This window comes from Megascapheus bottae, chromosome 34 (assembly GCF_031878675.1).
Source record: "Megascapheus bottae isolate mThoBot1 chromosome 34, mThoBot2.hap1, whole genome shotgun sequence".
Classification (NCBI taxonomy): domain Eukaryota; kingdom Metazoa; phylum Chordata; class Mammalia; order Rodentia; family Geomyidae; genus Megascapheus; species Megascapheus bottae.
The window spans coordinates 3503793-3523434 of NC_143542.1; the positions used below are offsets into that span (position 1 = coordinate 3503793).

The 19642-nt window shown below is 45.1% G+C and overlaps 1 protein-coding gene across 1 annotated transcript in view; it reads left to right on the plus strand.

Annotated features, from left to right (window-relative positions):
• Positions 1-19642, plus strand: part of Trrap (transformation/transcription domain associated protein) — a 93007-nt gene that overhangs the window by 20963 nt on the left and 52402 nt on the right. The window contains exons 13-28 of the mRNA XM_090324068.1: positions 202-280; positions 2223-2457; positions 3148-3514; positions 3602-3699; positions 4718-4912; positions 5630-5821; positions 7238-7403; positions 7995-8251; positions 10633-10833; positions 12186-12337; positions 13492-13691; positions 14663-14880; positions 14969-15166; positions 15959-16219; positions 17307-17468; positions 18522-18618. Of these exons, the coding sequence (XP_090180194.1) occupies positions 202-280; positions 2223-2457; positions 3148-3514; positions 3602-3699; positions 4718-4912; positions 5630-5821; positions 7238-7403; positions 7995-8251; positions 10633-10833; positions 12186-12337; positions 13492-13691; positions 14663-14880; positions 14969-15166; positions 15959-16219; positions 17307-17468; positions 18522-18618 (3078 nt within the window). The remainder of the gene's footprint in view (positions 1-201; positions 281-2222; positions 2458-3147; positions 3515-3601; positions 3700-4717; positions 4913-5629; positions 5822-7237; positions 7404-7994; positions 8252-10632; positions 10834-12185; positions 12338-13491; positions 13692-14662; positions 14881-14968; positions 15167-15958; positions 16220-17306; positions 17469-18521; positions 18619-19642) is intronic.

A 19642-nucleotide genomic window follows, 5' to 3' on the forward strand; every position in this document is an offset into this window, starting at 1 on the left:
ACATCTTTGTGGGTAAGTGGTTTTTGTGGCCCAGCAGAGCCAGTGCGTTAGCCTGAGACAGCACATGTCCCTGACTGCTCTCCTCTGGGTCCATTTTCTTTGCCTAACAGGCTTCAGAATGGCAGCTCTGAAAGCACTGTGAAGTAGGTCTGTGTATCATTTCTCTCGTAGATGATGTATGCAATACGTTTTGTTTTCTAGAGTTTATTCCGTGCATGGACAAACTATTTGATGAATCCATACTAATTGGCTCAGGATATACTGCTCGAGAGACTCTGCGGTATGTAATGAGATGCAGCATATTTGCTTGAGCGCCAGGGGCAGTAATGAATGAGTGGCACTTAATGTTAAGAGTGTGTCAACACATGCAGGCTGTGGGCGTTGGTTTTATAAATAGGACTTTTTAGTTGTTAATGTGGGGGTGCAACACTAGGGCTTGACCCCAGGACTTGGGTGTTCTCTCTGTTTTTTTGCTCAAGGTTGACACTCGACTACTTAAATCACATCTCTACTTTTTGCTAGAGTTGAGAGCCTCTCAGGGTTTGTCTGTCTGTCTGGTTTTGAATTGAGATCCTCTTTTTTTTTTTCCTGTCCTGGTGCTTAAACTCGGGGCCTGGGCATTGTCCTTGGACACTCATGTCCTTGAGCTTTTTTTGCTGAAAGCTAGTGCTCTGCCACTTGAGCCATAGGACCACGTCCGCCTTTTTGGGTTTATGTGGTGTGGAGGAATCAAATTCAGGGCTTTGTGCATGCTAGGCAAGCACTCTACCATTAGGCCATGCTCCCAGCCTCTGAGAGCCTCTTGTCTGAGCTTCCTGAGTAGCTAGGAAGACAGATGTGAGCCATTGGGACTTAAACTTGGCTTTTTAAAAGACAATTTTTTAGAAAGGCGTGAGATTGCTTTTTGTGTCTTTATTAAATGAAATCAGAGTAGTACCTCCAAGAAAAGATAGCCTTTCAGCTTTGTGCAGTAAGTTTAAATGACTACTATTTTTTTTTTATATATATATATATTTTTTTTGCCAGTCCTGGGCTTGAGCTCAGGGCCTGAGTAATGTCCTTGGACTTTCTCAAGGCTAGAGCTCTACCACTTGAGCCTCAGCACCACTTCTGGCTTTTTTCTATGTATGTGGTACCAAGGAATCGAACCCGGGTCTTCATGCATGCTAGGCAAGCACTTTAACCACTAGGCCAAACTCCCGGCCCCATGACTACTATTTTATGTTTTCTTTGAGCCCTTCCCCTTCCCTTTCTCTGTGTCACTGAGCACTGTCCTGGGGCTTTTCTCAAGGCTTAACACTCTGCCACTTGAGCCACAGCACCACTTCCAGCTTTTTCTGTGTATGTGGTACTGAGGAATGGAACCCAGGTCTTCATGCATGCTACCACTAGGCCTGTCTGTGTCATTTTTAACATTGTTACTTAAAAGAATGTAGCCAAGTACCAGTGGCTCACTCCTGTAATCTTAGCTACTCATGAGGCTGAGATCTGAGGATCAATTCAAAGCAGTCTGAGCAAAGAGTCCATGAGACTTTTTTGTTAGTACTGGGGCTTGAACTCAAGGCTAGAACCCTTCCACTTGAACCATAGCACCAATTCTGGCTTTTTTCCATGTATGTGGTACTGAGGAGTCAAACCTGGTTCTTCATGCATTCTAGGAAAGCACTATACCACTAGGCCAAACTCCTGGCTCAAGTCTATGAGGCTCTTACCTCCAGTAAACTGCCAGAAAACCAGAAGCGGTGCTATGGCTTAAGTGGTAGAGCAGTAGCCTTTGAGCCGAAGAGCTCAGGGACAGTGCCCAGGCCAATAGTTCAAGCCCCGTGACCAACAAAAAACAAAACGCAGTAAAGTATTCCTGCTCAGGTTAGCCATAAGTACTAGTAGCTGTTAGGAATTTATGGTAAGCATGACAAGTTAACCTTTCACTGGGCAAGGAAAGATTATAGCATCATGACATGACTTTAGTACAGTGTTGCACATCTGTAATCCCAGTTACATAGGAACCATATTGGTAAACTGCCTTTTAGCAAATGTGAGGGCTGAGTTCAGATCTCAGTATTGCCAAAAAAAAGGCTGTTTGTTCAGTCCTTCAGTGGAGAGGGAGGCATGACCAGGCCCAGAGCAGACTTAGCTGGGTAGTCCTAGTGTGTGTTCTGGGGAAGATAATGGAATTCATGGCAGCCACAGGGAGTCGGCACTAACGAGGTCTCTGTCCATAGCCCCCTCGCCTACAGTACACTGGCTGACCTAGTCCACCACGTTCGCCAGCACCTGCCCCTCAGTGACCTCTCTCTCGCTGTCCAACTCTTTGCCAAGAACATTGATGACGAGTCCCTGCCCAGCAGCATCCAGACCATGTCCTGCAAGCTTCTGCTGAACCTGGTGGACTGCATCCGCTCCAAGAGCGAGCAGGAGAGCGGCAATGGGAGAGACGTCCTCATGCGGATGCTGGAGGTACTGGCCTTTCCTAGGCTGCACCCTGCCTTGCTCTTTGCCCGCACATTGCTAAGTGGAGGCTAGTGCTTGGCTGGCAAGTTGATGAGGATCCAGTTGCCCTCTTGGCCCTCTGGACCCACTGGGGATCCCCTCCCACGAACTAGTCCAGGGTCTTTGGGTGAGTTGCTTTTCTCTGTGCTAGTTTAATGATCTTCTAACCAAGGAAAACCATGGTATCTGCCTCGTAGGATGGCTGGAGTCACTAGAATAGTGAGTGAGTGCTCTTTGCATCCTTCTGGCAGTAACTGGAAGACTGTTTTGTGAGGAGCAGCTCACTCAGCCACGGGCATCTTGCCAGAGCCCAGTGGGTGCCTTGATGAAGGATAAAAGATGTTTCCTCTGGCCAGTGGCTGTTGTCGGAGCCCTGATGGGACCGGTCAGCAGCTGTGTGAGTTGGGGCCCTGCTTGAGAGACTAGTTGAGTGCTTTTCTGAGCATCACCAGCCAGGCGATGAAGCTGCATACTCCTTTCCTTGGTGTCTGGCATACAGGAGGTGCTCTGGCACTGCTGGCCTTCAGCCTCTCTTGAGAGGAAACGAGCAGGAGGACTTGAGTGGATGCTGTCACTGACTCCTTGTTTTAATGTCATCTGAGAGGATCGGTTGGCCTGTTGATGACTTGTCTTTACCCCAATTAATTTTCCCATTAGGTTTTTGTTCTCAAGTTCCATACCATTGCCCGGTACCAGCTGTCTGCCATTTTTAAGAAGTGCAAGCCTCAGTCTGAACTTGGAGCCGTGGAGGCAGCTCTGCCTGGGGTGCCCACTGCCCCTGCCGCCCCTGGCCCTGCACCCTCCCCAGCCCCTGTTCCCACTCCTGCTCCCCCTCCCCCACCACCTCCAACCCCTGCCACCCCTGTGACCCCAGCCCCTGTGCCTCCCTTTGAGAAGCAAGGAGAAAAAGACAAGGAGGACAAGCAGACATTCCAGGTCACAGACTGCCGAAGCTTGGTGAAAACCTTAGTCTGTGGCGTCAAGACCATCACATGGGGCATCACGTCGTGTAAAGCACCTGGTGGTAATGCTGGGCTGTTGTGTAGACAAATGGCATTTTCAGCTGAGTGTGTTTAATTGGACTTGACTTAATGTGCTATGTCTTTTCCAGAAGCTCAGTTCATTCCCAACAAGCAGTTGCAACCTAAAGAAACTCAGATCTACATAAAACTTGTCAAGTATGCCATGCAAGCCTTAGATATTTACCAGGTGAGGAAGTGCCTGCAAGTCAGGCTGAGTGTAGAAGATGCCCCTTAACACTGAGCGCTCAGTTACTGTCTGGATGATCTGAGGTTTGCTTTAGTTGTGCATTTTGATGGCAATTCATTTTTATAGGAGTCCAGTGGAGATAGAACATGGCTCAAAGCAGTAGAGCCCTTAGCAGAAAAGTTCAAGGATAGTGCCCAGGACCTGTGTTCAATCCCTACCAACCAAAAAAACAAAAAGTTCAAGGGTTCTCCGAAGGGGTGCTGTGGCTCAAGGGGTAGAGCACTAACCTTGAGCTGAAGAGCTCAGGGTTAGTGTTCAGGCCCCACCACTGACCAAAATAATTAAAAGAAAAGTTCAAGGGTTCAGTGGGTGAGCATGGAGGAGGGCTGGTATAGATTTACATTTTTTCATATCTGAATACCTGTATTAAAATTCTTTTTTTTTTATTGCCAATCCTGGGTCATAAACTCAGGGCCTGAGTACTGTCCCTGAGCCTCTTTGGGTTCAAGGCTAGCACTCTACCACTTGAGCTACAGAACCACTTCTGGCTTTTTCTGTGTATGTGGTACCAAGGAAGTGAACCCTGGGCTTCATGCATGCGAGGCAATTCTGGCCCCCTAAAATTCTTTTTAAAAATCCCGAAATTATGCTGAGTCCACATCAAAGGGAGGGTGGGTGGGTGGCATTTTTAAGATACATGTGTTCATTTGTTTAAAATGTTAAGAATTTTTTCTTAGCATACATGAGTTTTACAAGCAGAGGGGTCACTGACATTTCCAGATACACCCTCAGTGTACCTCATCAGCCTTTCTGTTATCCTCCCTCACCTTTCTTCCATTTAAAATAATTTCAACTGGGTTCATAGTTGTATTTTCCTGTGTTCATAGCACTTTGACCCTATCCACTCCTTTCCCTACTCCATTCATCCCCAGGGCTGTTTTAAATAGGAATTTTTTGAAATGCACTTGATATAGAGAAGCTTATTTTTAATTCCCGGGAGTGATTTCTCCTATCCTAGGTCCAGATAGCAGGAAACGGACAAACGTACATTCGAGTAGCAAACTGCCAGACTGTTAGAATGAAGGAAGAGAAGGAGGTGTTGGAGCACTTTGCTGGTGTCTTTACCATGATGAATCCCTTAACATTTAAGGAAATCTTTCAAACTACAGTTCCTTATATGGTGGAAAGAATTTCAAAAAATTACGCTCTTCAGGTATAAAATTTCTTTACTTATTTATTGCATTCTTTGAACATCCATTTTAAAATTTTGTGTTTATTTAGGAAAAAAAATTTTGCTTTTTCCTTAATTTCTTTTAAAATTTTATTGTTGGAGTGATGTACAGAGGGGTTATAGTTACATTCATTAGGTAGTGGGTACATTAGTTCTTGAACATTATTTAGAAAATTTAAAAAGTAATATATTTGCTATTGGACTTCAGTGTCTCAGGCCTTTAATCCTAGCTACGTAGTAAGATGAGATCTGAGGGTGTTGGTTCAAAGCTAGCCTTGGCAGACCAGGCTCCTATCTCCAAGTAAGCTGTAAAAAGCGGGTAGTGGTGGCATGGCTCCAGTGGTGAGAGTGCAGCAGAGAGCAGAAAAACAAAAGTAAAGGGGGAGCATTGAGGCCTTGAGTTCTAATCTCATTGACAGCCCTCACATACAGAAGGAAGAAGTTCAAAATGCTTTGACCAATTTCTTGATTAGTGGAAGTGAAATGGTATTATATGTAGGCCCCTGGTATTTGATAGTGATACTGTCATAAGCAGATTGTTGCAATTTAAATTCATAAAGTGACCTGTGGGGCTTAGGTTCAGCAGGGCATCTCATTTCTCCCCTATTGGTGAATAGTTAATTTTTCCCATAGGTTTACTTTTGTGTTTTTAGACAACTTGTTACTTTTTTATATCTTGTGCATTTCTTATTTTAATAGATTGTTGCCAATTCTTTCCTGGCAAATCCTACTACCTCTGCCCTGTTTGCTACTATCCTGGTGGAGTATCTCCTGGATCGCCTGCCAGAGATGGGCTCCAACGTAGAGCTTTCCAACCTGTACCTCAAGCTCTTTAAACTGGTCTTCGGCTCAGTCTCTCTCTTTGCGGCTGAAAATGAGCAAATGCTGAAGGTAAAGCTTATTTAGAGTTTTGTGCCACTTGTGTTTGGGGACTTTTTGTTCATTTTTTTTGTTTTGTTTTCATTGTTGAATAAAAACTGCAATGACTATTGCGTACCTGTGAAGTGCTTGTTGAATCTGATTTACAGAAAAAAAGGGCCATGTGTGAAAAATATTTTATGGTGGGTTTTTTTTTTTTGTCTCTCCCCCCACCCAGGTCCTGGGTCTAGGCACTGCCTTTGAGCTTTCTCAAGGCAAGTGCTCTAACTCTTGAGCCACAGCACCAGTTCCAACTTTTTCTTGGTATGTGGTACCAAGGAATTGATCCCAGTGCATCATACATGCTAGCCAAGCACTCTTACTACTAGGTCAAACTCCTGGCCCCTCATGTGGTTTCTAAGTAGAGCTCATTTTATTTATAACTCTTAATAATAAATCACTGTGTTACTATTGCCACCACTACTTTTCTAAATGTAGTGTTTCTGGGTCACACAGGTAAAATTAGGAGCACATTGTTCTTAGGTTTGTTTATTTTTGTGCCTGTTTGAGCTTTTTTGCTCAAAGCTAGCTTTAAGCCATAGCTCTACGCCTGGCTTTTTTGTTTGCTTTTGTGATTAATTAGAGATGAATCTCATGTATCCTGCCTGGGCTGGCTTTGAACCATGATCCTCATTTCTCAGCTTCCTGAATAGCTAGGATTACAAGCATGAGCCACCAGCATCTGACTATTCTGAATTTTTAAAAATGAAATGAGACAAAAGAATGTAGAAGAACAGGGCTGTAAATTTGGACTAATGGTAGAGTGATCGCTTAGCATGCACGAAGCCCTGGGTTTGATTCCTTGGTATCACATACACAGAAAAAGCCAGAAGTGGTGCTATGGCTCAAGTGATAGAGCTCTAGCCTTGAGAAAGCCCAAGGACAGTCCCCAGACCCTGAATTCAAGCCCCAGAAATGGCCAAAAAAAAAAAAAGATGTAAAAGAACAGTGAGCCGGGCACTGGTGGTTCACACCTGTAATCCTAGCTACTCAGGAGATTGAGATCTGAGGACCATAATTGAAAGATAGCCCAGGCAGGAAAGTTCACGAGACTCAACCACCAGGAAATGGAAGCAGCACTTTGGTCTTGTAAAGGCCCACCCAGATCCTCCAGGACTGCAGACTAGCCAGCCCTCGGTTCCTGCTGCACTTCCCTGTTGTGTCACACAGTGCCACAGGAGCTTAACAAGTGCTTCCTTCATAGCCACCCTAGTAGACCAATGTGTCTATGAAGGAAAACGTAAATCAGGGATGGGAAGCTCATGGTTTTTCTTTATGCACCAACTCCAGAATCCCTTCACTCACGTTGCTGCTGCACTGTCGTGTTAGCTTGTGTAGAGGGTGTAGACTGCTTGCTCGTTGATTGGCCTTCTCTTCTTTCCACCCCAGCCTCACCTGCATAAGATCGTGAACAGTTCCATGGAGCTTGCACAGACAGCCAAGGAGCCCTACAACTACTTCCTGCTACTCCGAGCACTCTTCCGTTCTATTGGCGGAGGTAGCCACGATCTCCTGTATCAGGAATTTCTGCCCCTCCTTCCAAACCTCCTCCAAGGTTAGAGCAGTGGCTTGCCTTTGCCTTTGCCTTTTGGCATTATTTTGTGCATATGTAGTTGGTGGGGTTTGCCTTGGTGCTAATAAAGGTTCTGGTTATGGGGAAGGGGATGTTTTGGGGATGTGTTTGGTACAAATAGTGCAACGTAACTGGGCACTGGTGGCTCACACCTGGAACCCTAGCTGCTCGCTTTGGGGATCTCAGTTTGAAGCCAGTAGTAGTCAAATCTGAGAGCTTTACCTAGAATTAACCAGCTAAAAGTGTGAAGTGGAGCTGTGGCAGTCTTGAGAGAGAAAGTGGAAAAAAATTGAGGCCCTGAGTTCAATATCAGTACTATTACACAGAAAAGTGTAACAATGTTTTAGCAAAAATTTACAATGTTACCCTATAAGAAGGGAATTTATGGTAGTTTCATGCAACCTGCTGTTGCCTCTCCAAGACACCGTTCTGTTAGCAGTTTTAACTGGGGGGGGGGGTGTATTAAAAGAATCTCAGTGCTTATGATAAAAGGTGGACCATGATTTATGGGGCTAACTGGCATGTATCAGGAAAGCAACGCCTCTTTTGATGGTCTCAAATCCTGATTTTTAGGACTGAACATGTTGCAGAGTGGCCTGCATAAGCAGCACATGAAGGACCTCTTTGTAGAACTGTGTCTCACTGTGCCTGTACGACTGAGCTCTCTATTACCTTACCTGCCTATGTTGATGGATCCTTTGGTGTCTGCACTCAATGGGTCTCAGACACTGGTCAGCCAAGGCCTGAGGACTCTGGAATTGTGTGTGGACAATCTGCAGCCTGACTTCCTATATGACCACATTCAGCCCGTGCGTGCTGAGCTTATGCAGGTTAGTGCACCTTTCCCTGACCACCTGCAGAGGGCACCAGAACCTTGCTTCTCCAGTTGTATACTAAAATGTTTTTACTCAAAGGTGGGCTGTCTTCAGCATGGTGTAAAATAGCTTAGCACTTGCTTTATGTGTTTGTAGGTGTACTAAAAGATGTTCAGTGTAGTACCTTAGATGTTGAATGGATGCTTGTTTTGCATTATTGCCTCTATTTTGGAGGTTTCACAAGTGTTAGATTCTCTGAAAAGTGATGAGTTATCAAGGCAGTTATAGGTGTGTACAACCTTTGTTGCTCCCAGCAAGAGCCTTCTTTATCCACAAGGGCTCTCAGTTCCATAGTAAAAAGAGGCAGATCTATAGGGAAAGACTGGGCAGCCATCTGCCTCACCTGTAATCCCTAGGGAGGAAGACTAGCATGTACAGAAAGTTTTTTTCTTTGTTAGTTGTACGTCTTGAACTCAAGGCCTGGGTGCCATCACTGAGCTTTTTTATTCAAAGCTACTGCTTTGAGCCATAGCACCATTTCTGGTTTCTTGGTGGTTAGAGATGAGTCTCATAGACTTTCCTGCCTGAGCTGGCTTTGAACTGTGTGATCCTCAGACCTCAGCCTCCTGAATAGCTAGGTTTATAGGTGTCAGCCACCAATGCCAGTCTAAGAAAGTTGTATTGAAGAGGGTGTTTTTTTTTTGTTTGTTTGTTAAAACTTAGGTTTTGACGGGCATAGTGGCGCACGGCAGTAATCCTAGCTACTCAGGAGGCTGAGATCTGAGGATTGTAGTTCAATGGCAGCCCAGAACTAAAGCACTAAAGTCCGTGAGATTCTTATTTCCAACTAATCACTAGAAAACCGGAAGTAGTGCTGTGGCTTGAGAGGTACAGAGCTAGCCTTGAGCTGAAGAGCTCAGGGACAACGCCCAGGCTCAGAGTTTAAGTCCCATGACTGACAACAGAAAACAAAAGAGTATCATAGACCTTTTTAGTGCCTGGGCTGGCTTTGAACCACAATCCTCAGATCTCAGCCTTCTGAGTAGCTAGGATTACAGATGTGAGCCACCATGCCTGGCTGTACCAAGGTTTTATGTTAAGTTTGAGTATTGCTGGACTCATATGGCCTTGGATCAGCAGGTGTGATTTAAGAAAGTAGACGGATGGAATTTTCAGAACTTGGATAATTTGGGTAGAAAAAGTGGAGAAATGTACAGAGTGTAGTGGGACAGTGAGTCTTTCCTTCAGTGCTCCTGCCATCCATGCTTCCCCTTCCTCTCTCTCCATGGAAGATGAGACATGTGTGAGACAGCTTACCACATTGGTATGTTCCAAAGCCCAGAGTACTAGTGACCTTGTCTTTGAACAAGAGCTCTGGGAAGTTACTCCATGCCCATGTCACTGGGTGGTGAGCAGAGTGTTTCACTGTCTTGTTCTTGAGCCCAGTGTGTTAATACTCTGCCACTATTTGTATATAGGAACACTGGTGTTTTTTTGTTGTTGTTGTTGCTGTTGTTTTTTTTTGTTATTTGTTTTTTTGCGGGATGGGGAGTGGGCCAGTCTTGGGCTTTGAACTTGGGGTCTGAGCACTGTCCTTGGGCTTTCTCAAGGCTAGAGCTCTACTACTTGAGTCACAGCACCACTTGGACTTTTTTTTTCCTATGTATGTGGTTCCAAGGAATCAAACCTGGGTCTTCATGAGTACTAGGAAAACACTCTACCACTAGGCCAAACTCCTGACCTCAAATACTTTTTTTTTTTTTTTAAAGCTTTGGAAGCTAGAGTAGTACTTGTAATACTAGTATAACTTACAGTTTTGCAATATATAGATATGAAAATTTGCAATGCCACATCTAGTCTTTATGTGTGTATACACCAGTCCTGGGGCTTACACTCAGTTCCTGAGTGTTGTCCTGAGCTTTTTCACTCAGGGCTGGTCTTCTACCACTTGAGCCACAGCTCTGCTTCAGCTTTTTGGTGGTTAATTGGAGATGAGTCTGAGACTTAACTGCCCAACGTGCCTTTGAACCTTGATTCTCAGATCAAGATCAGGGCCTGAGCACTCCACCACTTGAACCACAGCGCCATTTCTGCCTTTTTCTGTTTGTGTGGTACTGAGAAATTGAACCCAGGGCTTCATGCATGGTAGGCAAGCACTCTACCACTAAGCCACATTCCCAGCCCACACAAGTTCTTACTTTACAGTCCCAAAGCACATTTATGTATTATATGTCTTTTTACTTTTTTGGTATAAAAAAAGACATAAAAGGTTAATAGCATTGGCTTTTCCATAAACAGAAAGAAATTGTATTGGACAGAGCAGGAGAGGAAGAACAATGCCTTGTGTAGTGTTTTATGACTTAGGAAAGCAGTTCATGAGAGACTGTTGTTTTTAGGCTTTGTGGCGCACTTTACGCAATCCTGCTGATAGCATCTCCCATGTGGCTTACCGGGTGCTTGGGAAGTTTGGTGGCAGCAACAGGAAGATGTTAAAAGAATCCCAGAAGCTGCACTATGTTGTAACGGAAGTTCAAGGCCCCAGCATTACTGTGGAATTCTCTGATTGCAAAGCCTCTCTTCAGCTCCCTATGGAGAAGGTAAAGTTGAAAATCTTCGAGAGCTTTGAGTAGATATATTTCAAGTTAAGAACATTAGTCCTGCTTGGCAATACTTAAGATGTGCTGTTTAACTCAGCAGGTGAGATTGTGGGCTGATCTCCTTGCAAGAAGGCCAGGGGGCCAGCGAGGGGCTTTGCCTAGGGACTCGGGATCCTTTTCTGAACTCCTGGACTGCTTTGATCCAGTGAGCTTTATTTAAGTACTTGTCTCTTATCTCTGTTAACCCAGAACCTGGATCTCCCTGAACCCTCTCCTTCTTACTCTTACTTGTACGTAATCACGTCTTGGCTATTAAAGGCTTCAAATTGTGTGTGTATAATTTTTTTTTTCTTTTTTTGGTGGGTCATGGGGCTTGAACTCGGTCTCAGCGCTGCTCCTGAGCCCCTTAACTCAAGGCTTCTGCTCTACCCTTGAGCCAAGCCCTACTTCCCATTTTCTAGAGGTTAATTGGAAATAGGAGTGTGAGGTCTTTTTGTGCCCGGGATGGCTTTGAACCTTAATCCTCAGATCTCAGCCTCCTGAGTAGCTAGGATTATAGGCTTGAGCCACTACACCGGCTAATTGTACTTTTTAAAAATCCTCCTTGGTAACCTAATTGAAATGCGTAGGGATAAAAGTACATGTTGCTATGAAGGTTTTCCAAGGGGAAAACGATGTCAAGCTCTTTTTCTTTTAAAAAGAGAATTCAGGAAATGCCTAGAAAGCCATTTTTCAGATTTTTACTTAAATACAGACAAGGCTGTGTGTGGTATGTAGAAACTTGATTCTTGTTAGTATGCCATGATTTGTGTAGATGACATGGATTATAGTTAAATACAGCAAACCTACCACATGTAAGGCCCTGCTGAATTCATCTAGTTTCTCTCTCCCTCTCTCCCTCTCCTCTCTCTCTCTCTCCTCTCCTTTCTCCTCTCTCTCCTCTCTGCTCTCCTCTCTCTCCTCTCTTCTCTTTCTCTTCTCTTCTTTCTCTCCTCTCTCTCTCTCCTCCCCCTCTCTCTCTCTCGGTTCAGTCGTGGGACTTGAACTCTGGGCCTGGGCTTGTCCCTGAGCTCTTGAGCTCAAGGCTCGTGCTTTTCTTCCTGAGCCACAGTCCACTTTCTTCCTTGCCTCTTGATGCTTCCCGTTCATTGCATATGTAAACAAGAAACGATTAACTCTACCCTGATTCTAATTTGACTACTCCCACTCTCTTTTCTAAAACTTTTCTTTAGTGAATGACTGATCACTTTAGAAGAACTGAGGTTCTTTTGGTTCTGTCAGTGTTCAGTGAAGCTTGTTAAACATCAAGAGATTTCAGTACCCATCCTAGCCGCTGTGCCTCTTTGTTACAGGCCATTGAGACTGCCCTGGACTGCCTGAAAAGTGCCAACACAGAGCCCTACTACCGCAGGCAGGCCTGGGAGGTGATCAGGTGCTTCCTGGTGGCCATGATGAGCCTGGAGGACAACAAACATGCGCTCTACCAGCTGCTTGCGCATCCCAAGTACGTGGCTCTGTCATGTTCTGGCTGTGCACACTTGCTGCAAACGTGAGGGGCAGGGGCCGCTCGGCTGCTCAGGTCTTTTAGCTTTTGGAGCAAGTGGGAGGGAGAACTCAGGTGCTGAGAATAGGAACTGAACTTGGTTCTGTTCCTCTGTCTCCTCCTCTGGGATATAAGCTTCGGAAATCGAGGATGGTGTCCCTCCCCCACCTTCTCGCTCCCCGTGGCATCTGGAATATGAGGCATCATTATGCTCATTTTTCAAATGCCGTCATGATAGTTGTATTTTGCTCTGAACACTTTAGGCTGAATATGACCTTTATATAATGGCTCTTTGAGATGATATTTGTAAATTTCAGGGTTGTAAGCTTCAGGGAACAAGTTTTTCCCATGTAGTTTACATTTCTCACAGAATCAAATTTAGTGGTAGAATGTGCCTGTAATCTCAGCACTTGGAAGGCTAAGGAAGGAGGATTGAAAGTTCTAGGTTAGCTTAGGCTATATAGTGACTTTGTCTTTTTTTTGCCAGTCCTAGGGCTTGAACTCAGGGCCTGAGCACTGTCCTTGCGCATTAAGACTAGAACTCTACCACTTGAGCCACAGTACTACTTCTGGTTTTTTCTATATATGTGGTACCAAGAAATTGAACCTAGGGCTTCATGCATGCTAGGCAGGCACTCTACCATGAGGCGATGATCCTGGCCCCAACTGACTTTTTATATACTATTTCATCTTCACTTGAGTTACTTCTTAGGATTTGGCTTCATTAATTTTTTTTTAGAATTTTTTTTTGTGCTGTTTCTGGGGCTTAAACTCAAGGTCTAGGTAGTGTCCTTGAGCTTTTTGCTCAAGGCTAGCATTCTAACCTCTTGAACCACAGCTTCATTTGTGGCTTTTTACTGGTTAATTGGACATGGAGTCTCATGGACCTTTTCTGCCTGGGCTGGTTTTGAACTTGTGATCATCAGTATTTGATGAGTCTTGACCACTGACCATAAACGTTCACAATAAAATTCATTTTTGATTCTAGATGTTGCCATAATTAAAGTTGTGGAATTAACTCATCTAAAGCTATCTAAGAGGGAAGTGGCCAGGTAGTCAGTGTGGAAATATTGGCTTGGAGTTTGGGTATCATGCATTCTAATTTTGACTTTCAGCTTTACTGAAAAGGCCATACCCAATGTCATCATATCACATCGCTACAAAGCACAGGACACGCCTGCACGGAAGACCTTTGAGCAGGCTCTCACAGGGGCGTTCATGTCTGCTGTTATCAAGGACCTGCGGCCCAGTGCCCTGCCTTTTGTAGCCAGCCTGATCCGCCACTACACCATGGTGGCAGTGGCCCAGCAGTGTGGTAAGTGTGAGGTTCCTGGGGAGAGGAGGGGCTTGCTCCCTTCACCATCTACAAAACACGTCCATTTGTTACTTCAGAGAAGCTGAACGGCTGGTTGGTTTTGCAGATTCTTTTTGACATTGACCAAAATCGATTCTTTGTGGTTTGTAAAATGTATTGAATTTAATCTACAGGCTCATTTAGACATGCTGTATAAGAACAGGTGTGCCCCACAGTGTTTCTCACTGCCAGCTTCTCAGCTCCATGCCTCCTTTGGTCTCTAGCCAGCTCTTCCCTCCCACCTAGAACAGATGCATATTCCTGCCTCAGTGGCTGTCACTTTTGGTGGTCAAGGATCAGTTGTATTTCCTCTTCTTTCTGTTGCATTTCATGGAATGCTTTTGTAAAAGTCTGTCTCAATATTTTCTGAAAATGTACCAGAGCAGTAATAGTCGTCAGAACACACGTGATTTAGCCCTCCTGCAGTTTGCCTCCGAGCTTCAGACCCTGAAGCCAACTGTAGTTTTAGGTGAACTCTAGAATTTTTCCTCTTTCTCCCCCACATTATGTAATGTTGATTTCTCAGTACTTCCCCTGTGCTTACATTCTCTCTCATTTCAGTCTGTCATGGCCCAGTGTTCCGTGACCACATGCACTCCCTTGGCACCCCTGCCTGCTGTTGTTTTGTGTTGCTGCCTGCATGTGAGGAAAGTCAGGGTATCAGGCCATTCCCAGGCTCTGTCCCCTTAGCCTGCTTAGTGACTTTTTCCTCTGTGGTTCATTTTTTTGAGTTATTAATTGACAAAGTCACAAAGCAGTACAGCATACCATAGAAAAATAGCCTGCAAATGATTAGATCACTACAAAGCAGTTAACAAAAATTGATGTAAGGAAGGTAATGAAAGCTGGGTTGTATTGCGTTCTGTAGCCTTTAAGGGCCAAGTCTGTTCACGTGAATGAACTCCGCTCTCTCATGTGCTCGCTTTTCTCAGGTCCTTTCCTGCTGCCTTGTTACCAGGTGGGCAGTCAGCCTAGCACCGCCATGTTTCACAGCGAAGAGAATGGGTCAAAAGGAATGGATCCTTTGGTTCTTATTGATGCCATAGCTATTTGTATGGCCTACGAAGAAAAGGAACTTTGCAAAATAGGGGAGGTGGCCTTAGCTGTGATATTCGACGTGGCAAGCATCATCCTGGGCTCCAAAGAGAGGGTACGGACATCCTGAGGGAAGTCCTTCTGGAAGCAGGCTGGTTTAAAATTGCAGTAATGCCACATGAGTGCTTTCTTTTTCTCTGCAGGCTTGCCAGCTGCCTCTCTTTTCCTACATTGTGGAACGCTTGTGCGCATGTTGCTATGAGCAAGCCTGGTATGCGAAGCTTGGAGGTGTGGTGTCCATTAAGTTTCTCATGGAGCGACTCCCTCTCACATGGGTTCTCCAGAACCAGCAGACATTCCTCAAAGCACTCCTGTTCGTCATGATGGACTTAACTGGAGAGGTGAGTGATGGACTATGCGTTCTCGAGGCACAGGTCTGCCTGGATGGTTTCACAGTGCCTACCCTGCTGCGGGATTCCTTCATACTTGGTGTGGCTTGTGACTTCAGTGCTAGGGCAGCCCTGATGCCCAGAGGCTGGCTAGCTCTGGGCACCTGAATATCCAGTGTTGTTTCCCATGTGCTACAGAATTCCTCCAAGTGGGGTATTGTTTTTGTTTTGTTCCTTCCTTTTAAATCATTTTATTGTTAAGGGGTTGTACAGAGGGGCTAGCATTTCATAAGTCGGGTAGTAGGTAAAGTTCTTTTTTTAGACAATGTAACCCCTGTACGTTCTCCCAGTTTCTCCCTCCCATTCCCGCTCACAAATTACAAGGTCATTTTCCACGTAATGTATACCAAGTAGCATGATGGCATTTGTTTATTCTTCCTCTCTTTCTGTAGCCCTCCCAGTCTTCTTCTCCTCCCCTTTCCAAGAAGAAGAAGAAGAAAGCAAAAGCATTATTCTTTGTGACCCATGTTTAGATGTAGTTCATCTCATTAGGATGTGGTGGGCATTGCCAGCTTTTTAGATTGGCTAGTGCCAGGGTCATTCTAGGTCTCAATTTCCTATTTGAATGACACACGAATAGTCTACCAGAAGTGATTTTGGTACAAAGTGCCAAGCAGATATTCTGAAGTAGATCTCTTGTTGAAGCAGCTGATGTGAGGGGCATGGCTGCCTGCTCCCTGGCAGGAGATGGCTGTGGTAGGTAGCATCACCCCACTTTCCTTCTAAGGCCTCCTTGCTCTGCAGGTTTCCAATGGGGCAGTTGCTATGGCAAAGACCACCCTGGAACAGCTCCTGATGCGGTGTGCGACTCCTCTGAAAGATGAGGAGAGAGCTGAAGAGATCGTAGCAGCCCAGGAGAAGTCTTTTCATCATGTGACCCACGACTTGGTTCGAGAGGTCACTTCCCCAAACTCTACAGTGAGAAAACAGGCTATGCATTCCCTTCAAGTACTAGCCCAGGTCACTGGGAAAAGTGTGACCGTGATAATGGAACCACACAAGGAGGTGAGAGTTCTCACGTCACTTTCCTTTAGAATTAAGTTGTAAGTAGCTTACAATTTTTGTGTCCATTTTGCAGTATTCTTTTTTAACCTCAGATACACAAGTACCATGGTGTTTATGGCCGAAGCAATAATAACAGCAAGGGTCAAGGACGCTGATTTTCTGAATCTTTATAACACTACCTGGTAGATTTGTCTCACTTTGCTTTGTTGTGGGGGTAGTCTTGAGGCTTGAACTCGGGGCCTGGGTGCTGTTCTTGAACTTTTCCGCCCTAGGCGAGTGCTCTATTCCTCTGAGCAACAGCTCCACTTCCAGTTTCCTGGTGGTTGATTGGAGATAAGAATCTTAGGGACTTTGCTGCCTGGGTTGGTGTTGAACCACCATCCTCAGGTCTTAGCCTCTCAAATAGCGGGGATTACAAATGTGAGCCCCCACTGCTGGGCTCATTTTGCTTTCTTTCTTTTTTAATTTCGGTTTTTGCCAGTCCGGGGCTTGAACTCAGGCCTTGGCACTGTCCTTGGGCACTTTCTGCTCAAGGCTAGCACTCTGCCACTTGAGCTACAACTCCTGGCTTTTTTTTTTTTTTTCTGCCAGTCCTGGAGTACAAACTCAGTGCCCCTGGGCATTGTCGTTGGGCTCTCCTCAAGGCTAGCGCTCTACCAGTTGAGCCATAGCACCACTTCTGGCTTTTTCTGTGTATGTGGTACCAAGGAATTGAACTCGGGTCTTTGTGCATGCTAGGCAAGCACTCTACCACTAGGCTAAACTCCAGGCCCCAACTTTTGGCTTTTTGTGTGTGTGTATATGATACTGAAGAATTGAATCCAGAGCTTCATGCGTGCTAGGTGAGCATGCTACCATTAAGCTACGATCCTGGCCCCTCATTTTTGCTTTGTTCAAAGAGAGGTCATGCTGGAGTCTTACATGTGTTTGGCAATGTCTTCCATGTATGACCCAGTTCTAGTCTGTGAAGCCCGTCCTCCTATCCCTACTTAAGAGGCATCTGTAAAGTCATCTTTCATTCATGTTGACGAGGTCTTTGCTTTTCAAGGAACAGTTGGTTAGCGATGCCCCTCCTCTACTTTCCCAGGTCCTCCAGGATATGGTTCCACCTAAGAAGCACCTGCTGCGACACCAGCCTGCCAATGCACAGATTGGCCTGATGGAAGGGAACACGTTCTGCACCACCCTGCAGCCCCGGCTCTTCACAATGGACCTCAACGTGGTGGAGCATAAGGTGTTCTACACAGAGGTAGGGGGGTGGTGGTGTGGATCGTGTGGATGGTGATGACTGAGTCCCAAGCCTGTCTTTGTACATGAGGACTGGTCAGGCAACATTGAGAGAAGACTCAGGCAGTGCTGCAGGTAATCAGCCGAGCGAGAGTGGGAGGCCCTCAGTTCAGTCCCCAGTACAGCACATGCACACACACACTCTCTCTCTCTCACACACACAAACCTTTTTTCAAAATAAAAGCTAAAATAGTAAAAACAAATCAAATCTTTTTATCAGATAGAAATTGTGTATGTGTGTAAGTGTGTGTGTGTCTGCCATACTGGGGCTTGAACTCAGGCCTGGGCACTACCTCTTGCCTTTTTCGCTCAAGGCTAGTGCTCTACCACTCGAGCCAGTTCTCCTCGTCCAGCTTTTTGGTGGTCACTTGGAGGTAGAGTTTCAAAATCCTTTCCTGCCTGTTCTGGTTTCAGTCTGAGATCCTCAGATCTCAGCCTTCTAAGTAGCTAGGACTATAAGCTTGAGCCACCAGAAGCCTGCTCAGATAGCAGTCTTGAAGGGAAAAAAGTGGTTGAAGTATCTGAGGTTCTGAGGTATCAATAAAGAGAAGAGAATATCGCAATAGAACATTATAATGCTTTAAATGTTAGACATATGAGTATACACCTGGGTGCAGAAATGCCTGGAAGAGTGGTTATTACACTTTCCTTTACTGGAAAAGAAGAAATAACACTTACTACCCAAGTGTTGGGAATTGCAGTGTGTTTCTTGAGGGTTTGTCCTGGCCTTGGGAAAGCAGCCCTTAAGAGGAGGGAGATTAACCTCCCGCTGTGGGCTTCGTAGTGGTGGATAAAGTCATCTTCTGTTTTGAGAAGGTGCCTGATTCCACCAGTGAGATTATCAGAGTTCTGCTTTAGGAAAGAAGAGCAGTCACATTTTTGCACTTACTCAGGGTGTCAGTTTGGCTTGTGGGTTGTGTTGCAGTGTGTGTGCAGATTGCTTGTGTCCAGTTACTTGCAAGGTCGCTGTGTCTTCCAGAAGGGGCGGGTAACCTAAATGATTCTCCATTGACAGCTCCTGAATTTGTGTGAGGCCGAGGATTCAGCACTGACCAAGCTGCCCTGTTACAAGAGCCTTCCGTCACTTGTCCCTTTACGGATTGCAGCACTAAGTAAGTGATTGTAAATCAGAAGTAAGTTATAGGATCTAAAAACGACAAGATCTGGCAAGCATCCTTTTTTGTTGTTGCTAATTTGTCATTTTGGCTTTTCTGTGGTCCTTTAAAGATAGTTTATCAAATTATATAATGATGTGATTATGATTCTAAGTAAAATTGGTTTTTTTTGGTAGTACTGGAGCTTGTACTCAGGATCTGAGCACTGTCCTTGGATTTTCCTCAAGGCTAGAGCTCTGTCATTTGAGCCACACAGCACCACTTCCACCTTTTTCTATGTGATACCAAGAAATTGAACCCAGGTCTTGGTGCATGCTAGGCAAGCTCTCTACCACTAGGCCAAACTTCTTGCCCATGATTCTAAGTAATTTTTTTTTTCTTGGTGGGTCATGGGGCTTAAACTCAGCCTGGGTGCTGTCCCTTAACTCTTCACAGCTCAAGGCTACCATCCTACCCCTGGGTATGGGCGTTGTCCCTGAGCTCTTCTGCTCTAGGCTACTGCCCTACCCTTGAACCAGCTCCCAATTCCCTTTTTAGGGGTTAATTGGAGATAAGAGCCTCAGGTCCTTTTGTGCCTGTGCTGGCTCTGAACCTTGATCCTCAGATTTCAGCCTCCTGAGTAGCTAGGAGGATAGGTGTGATTTTAAAGTAATCTTTTATGCTAAACTAGATTTCACTCTGTATTCTGTAATTCTTTTAGGCCTCCAGTATTCTGGTTTAGGTGAATTGTCTTCTGTTCTCATAGGGTTGTTTTCACCAGAATCATATATAACCTTACTAGATTTTCCACAACCTTTATAGACTTCGATGTGCTGGAAGCATTTGGGAATCTATGGGCTCTCCAGGAACATTGGTTGTCATTGTTTAACACGAGAACTGTAAAGTTTAAGAGAATAGAAGTGAATGTCACTGAATGCAGAAACTGTCCTTTTCCTTTCTTTTTGGTGAATGCATTATGAAGCTTTCTGCTTTGATTTTTATACATTTAGTAAAATGTTGTCCAGGATCCCTCCACTTTTGA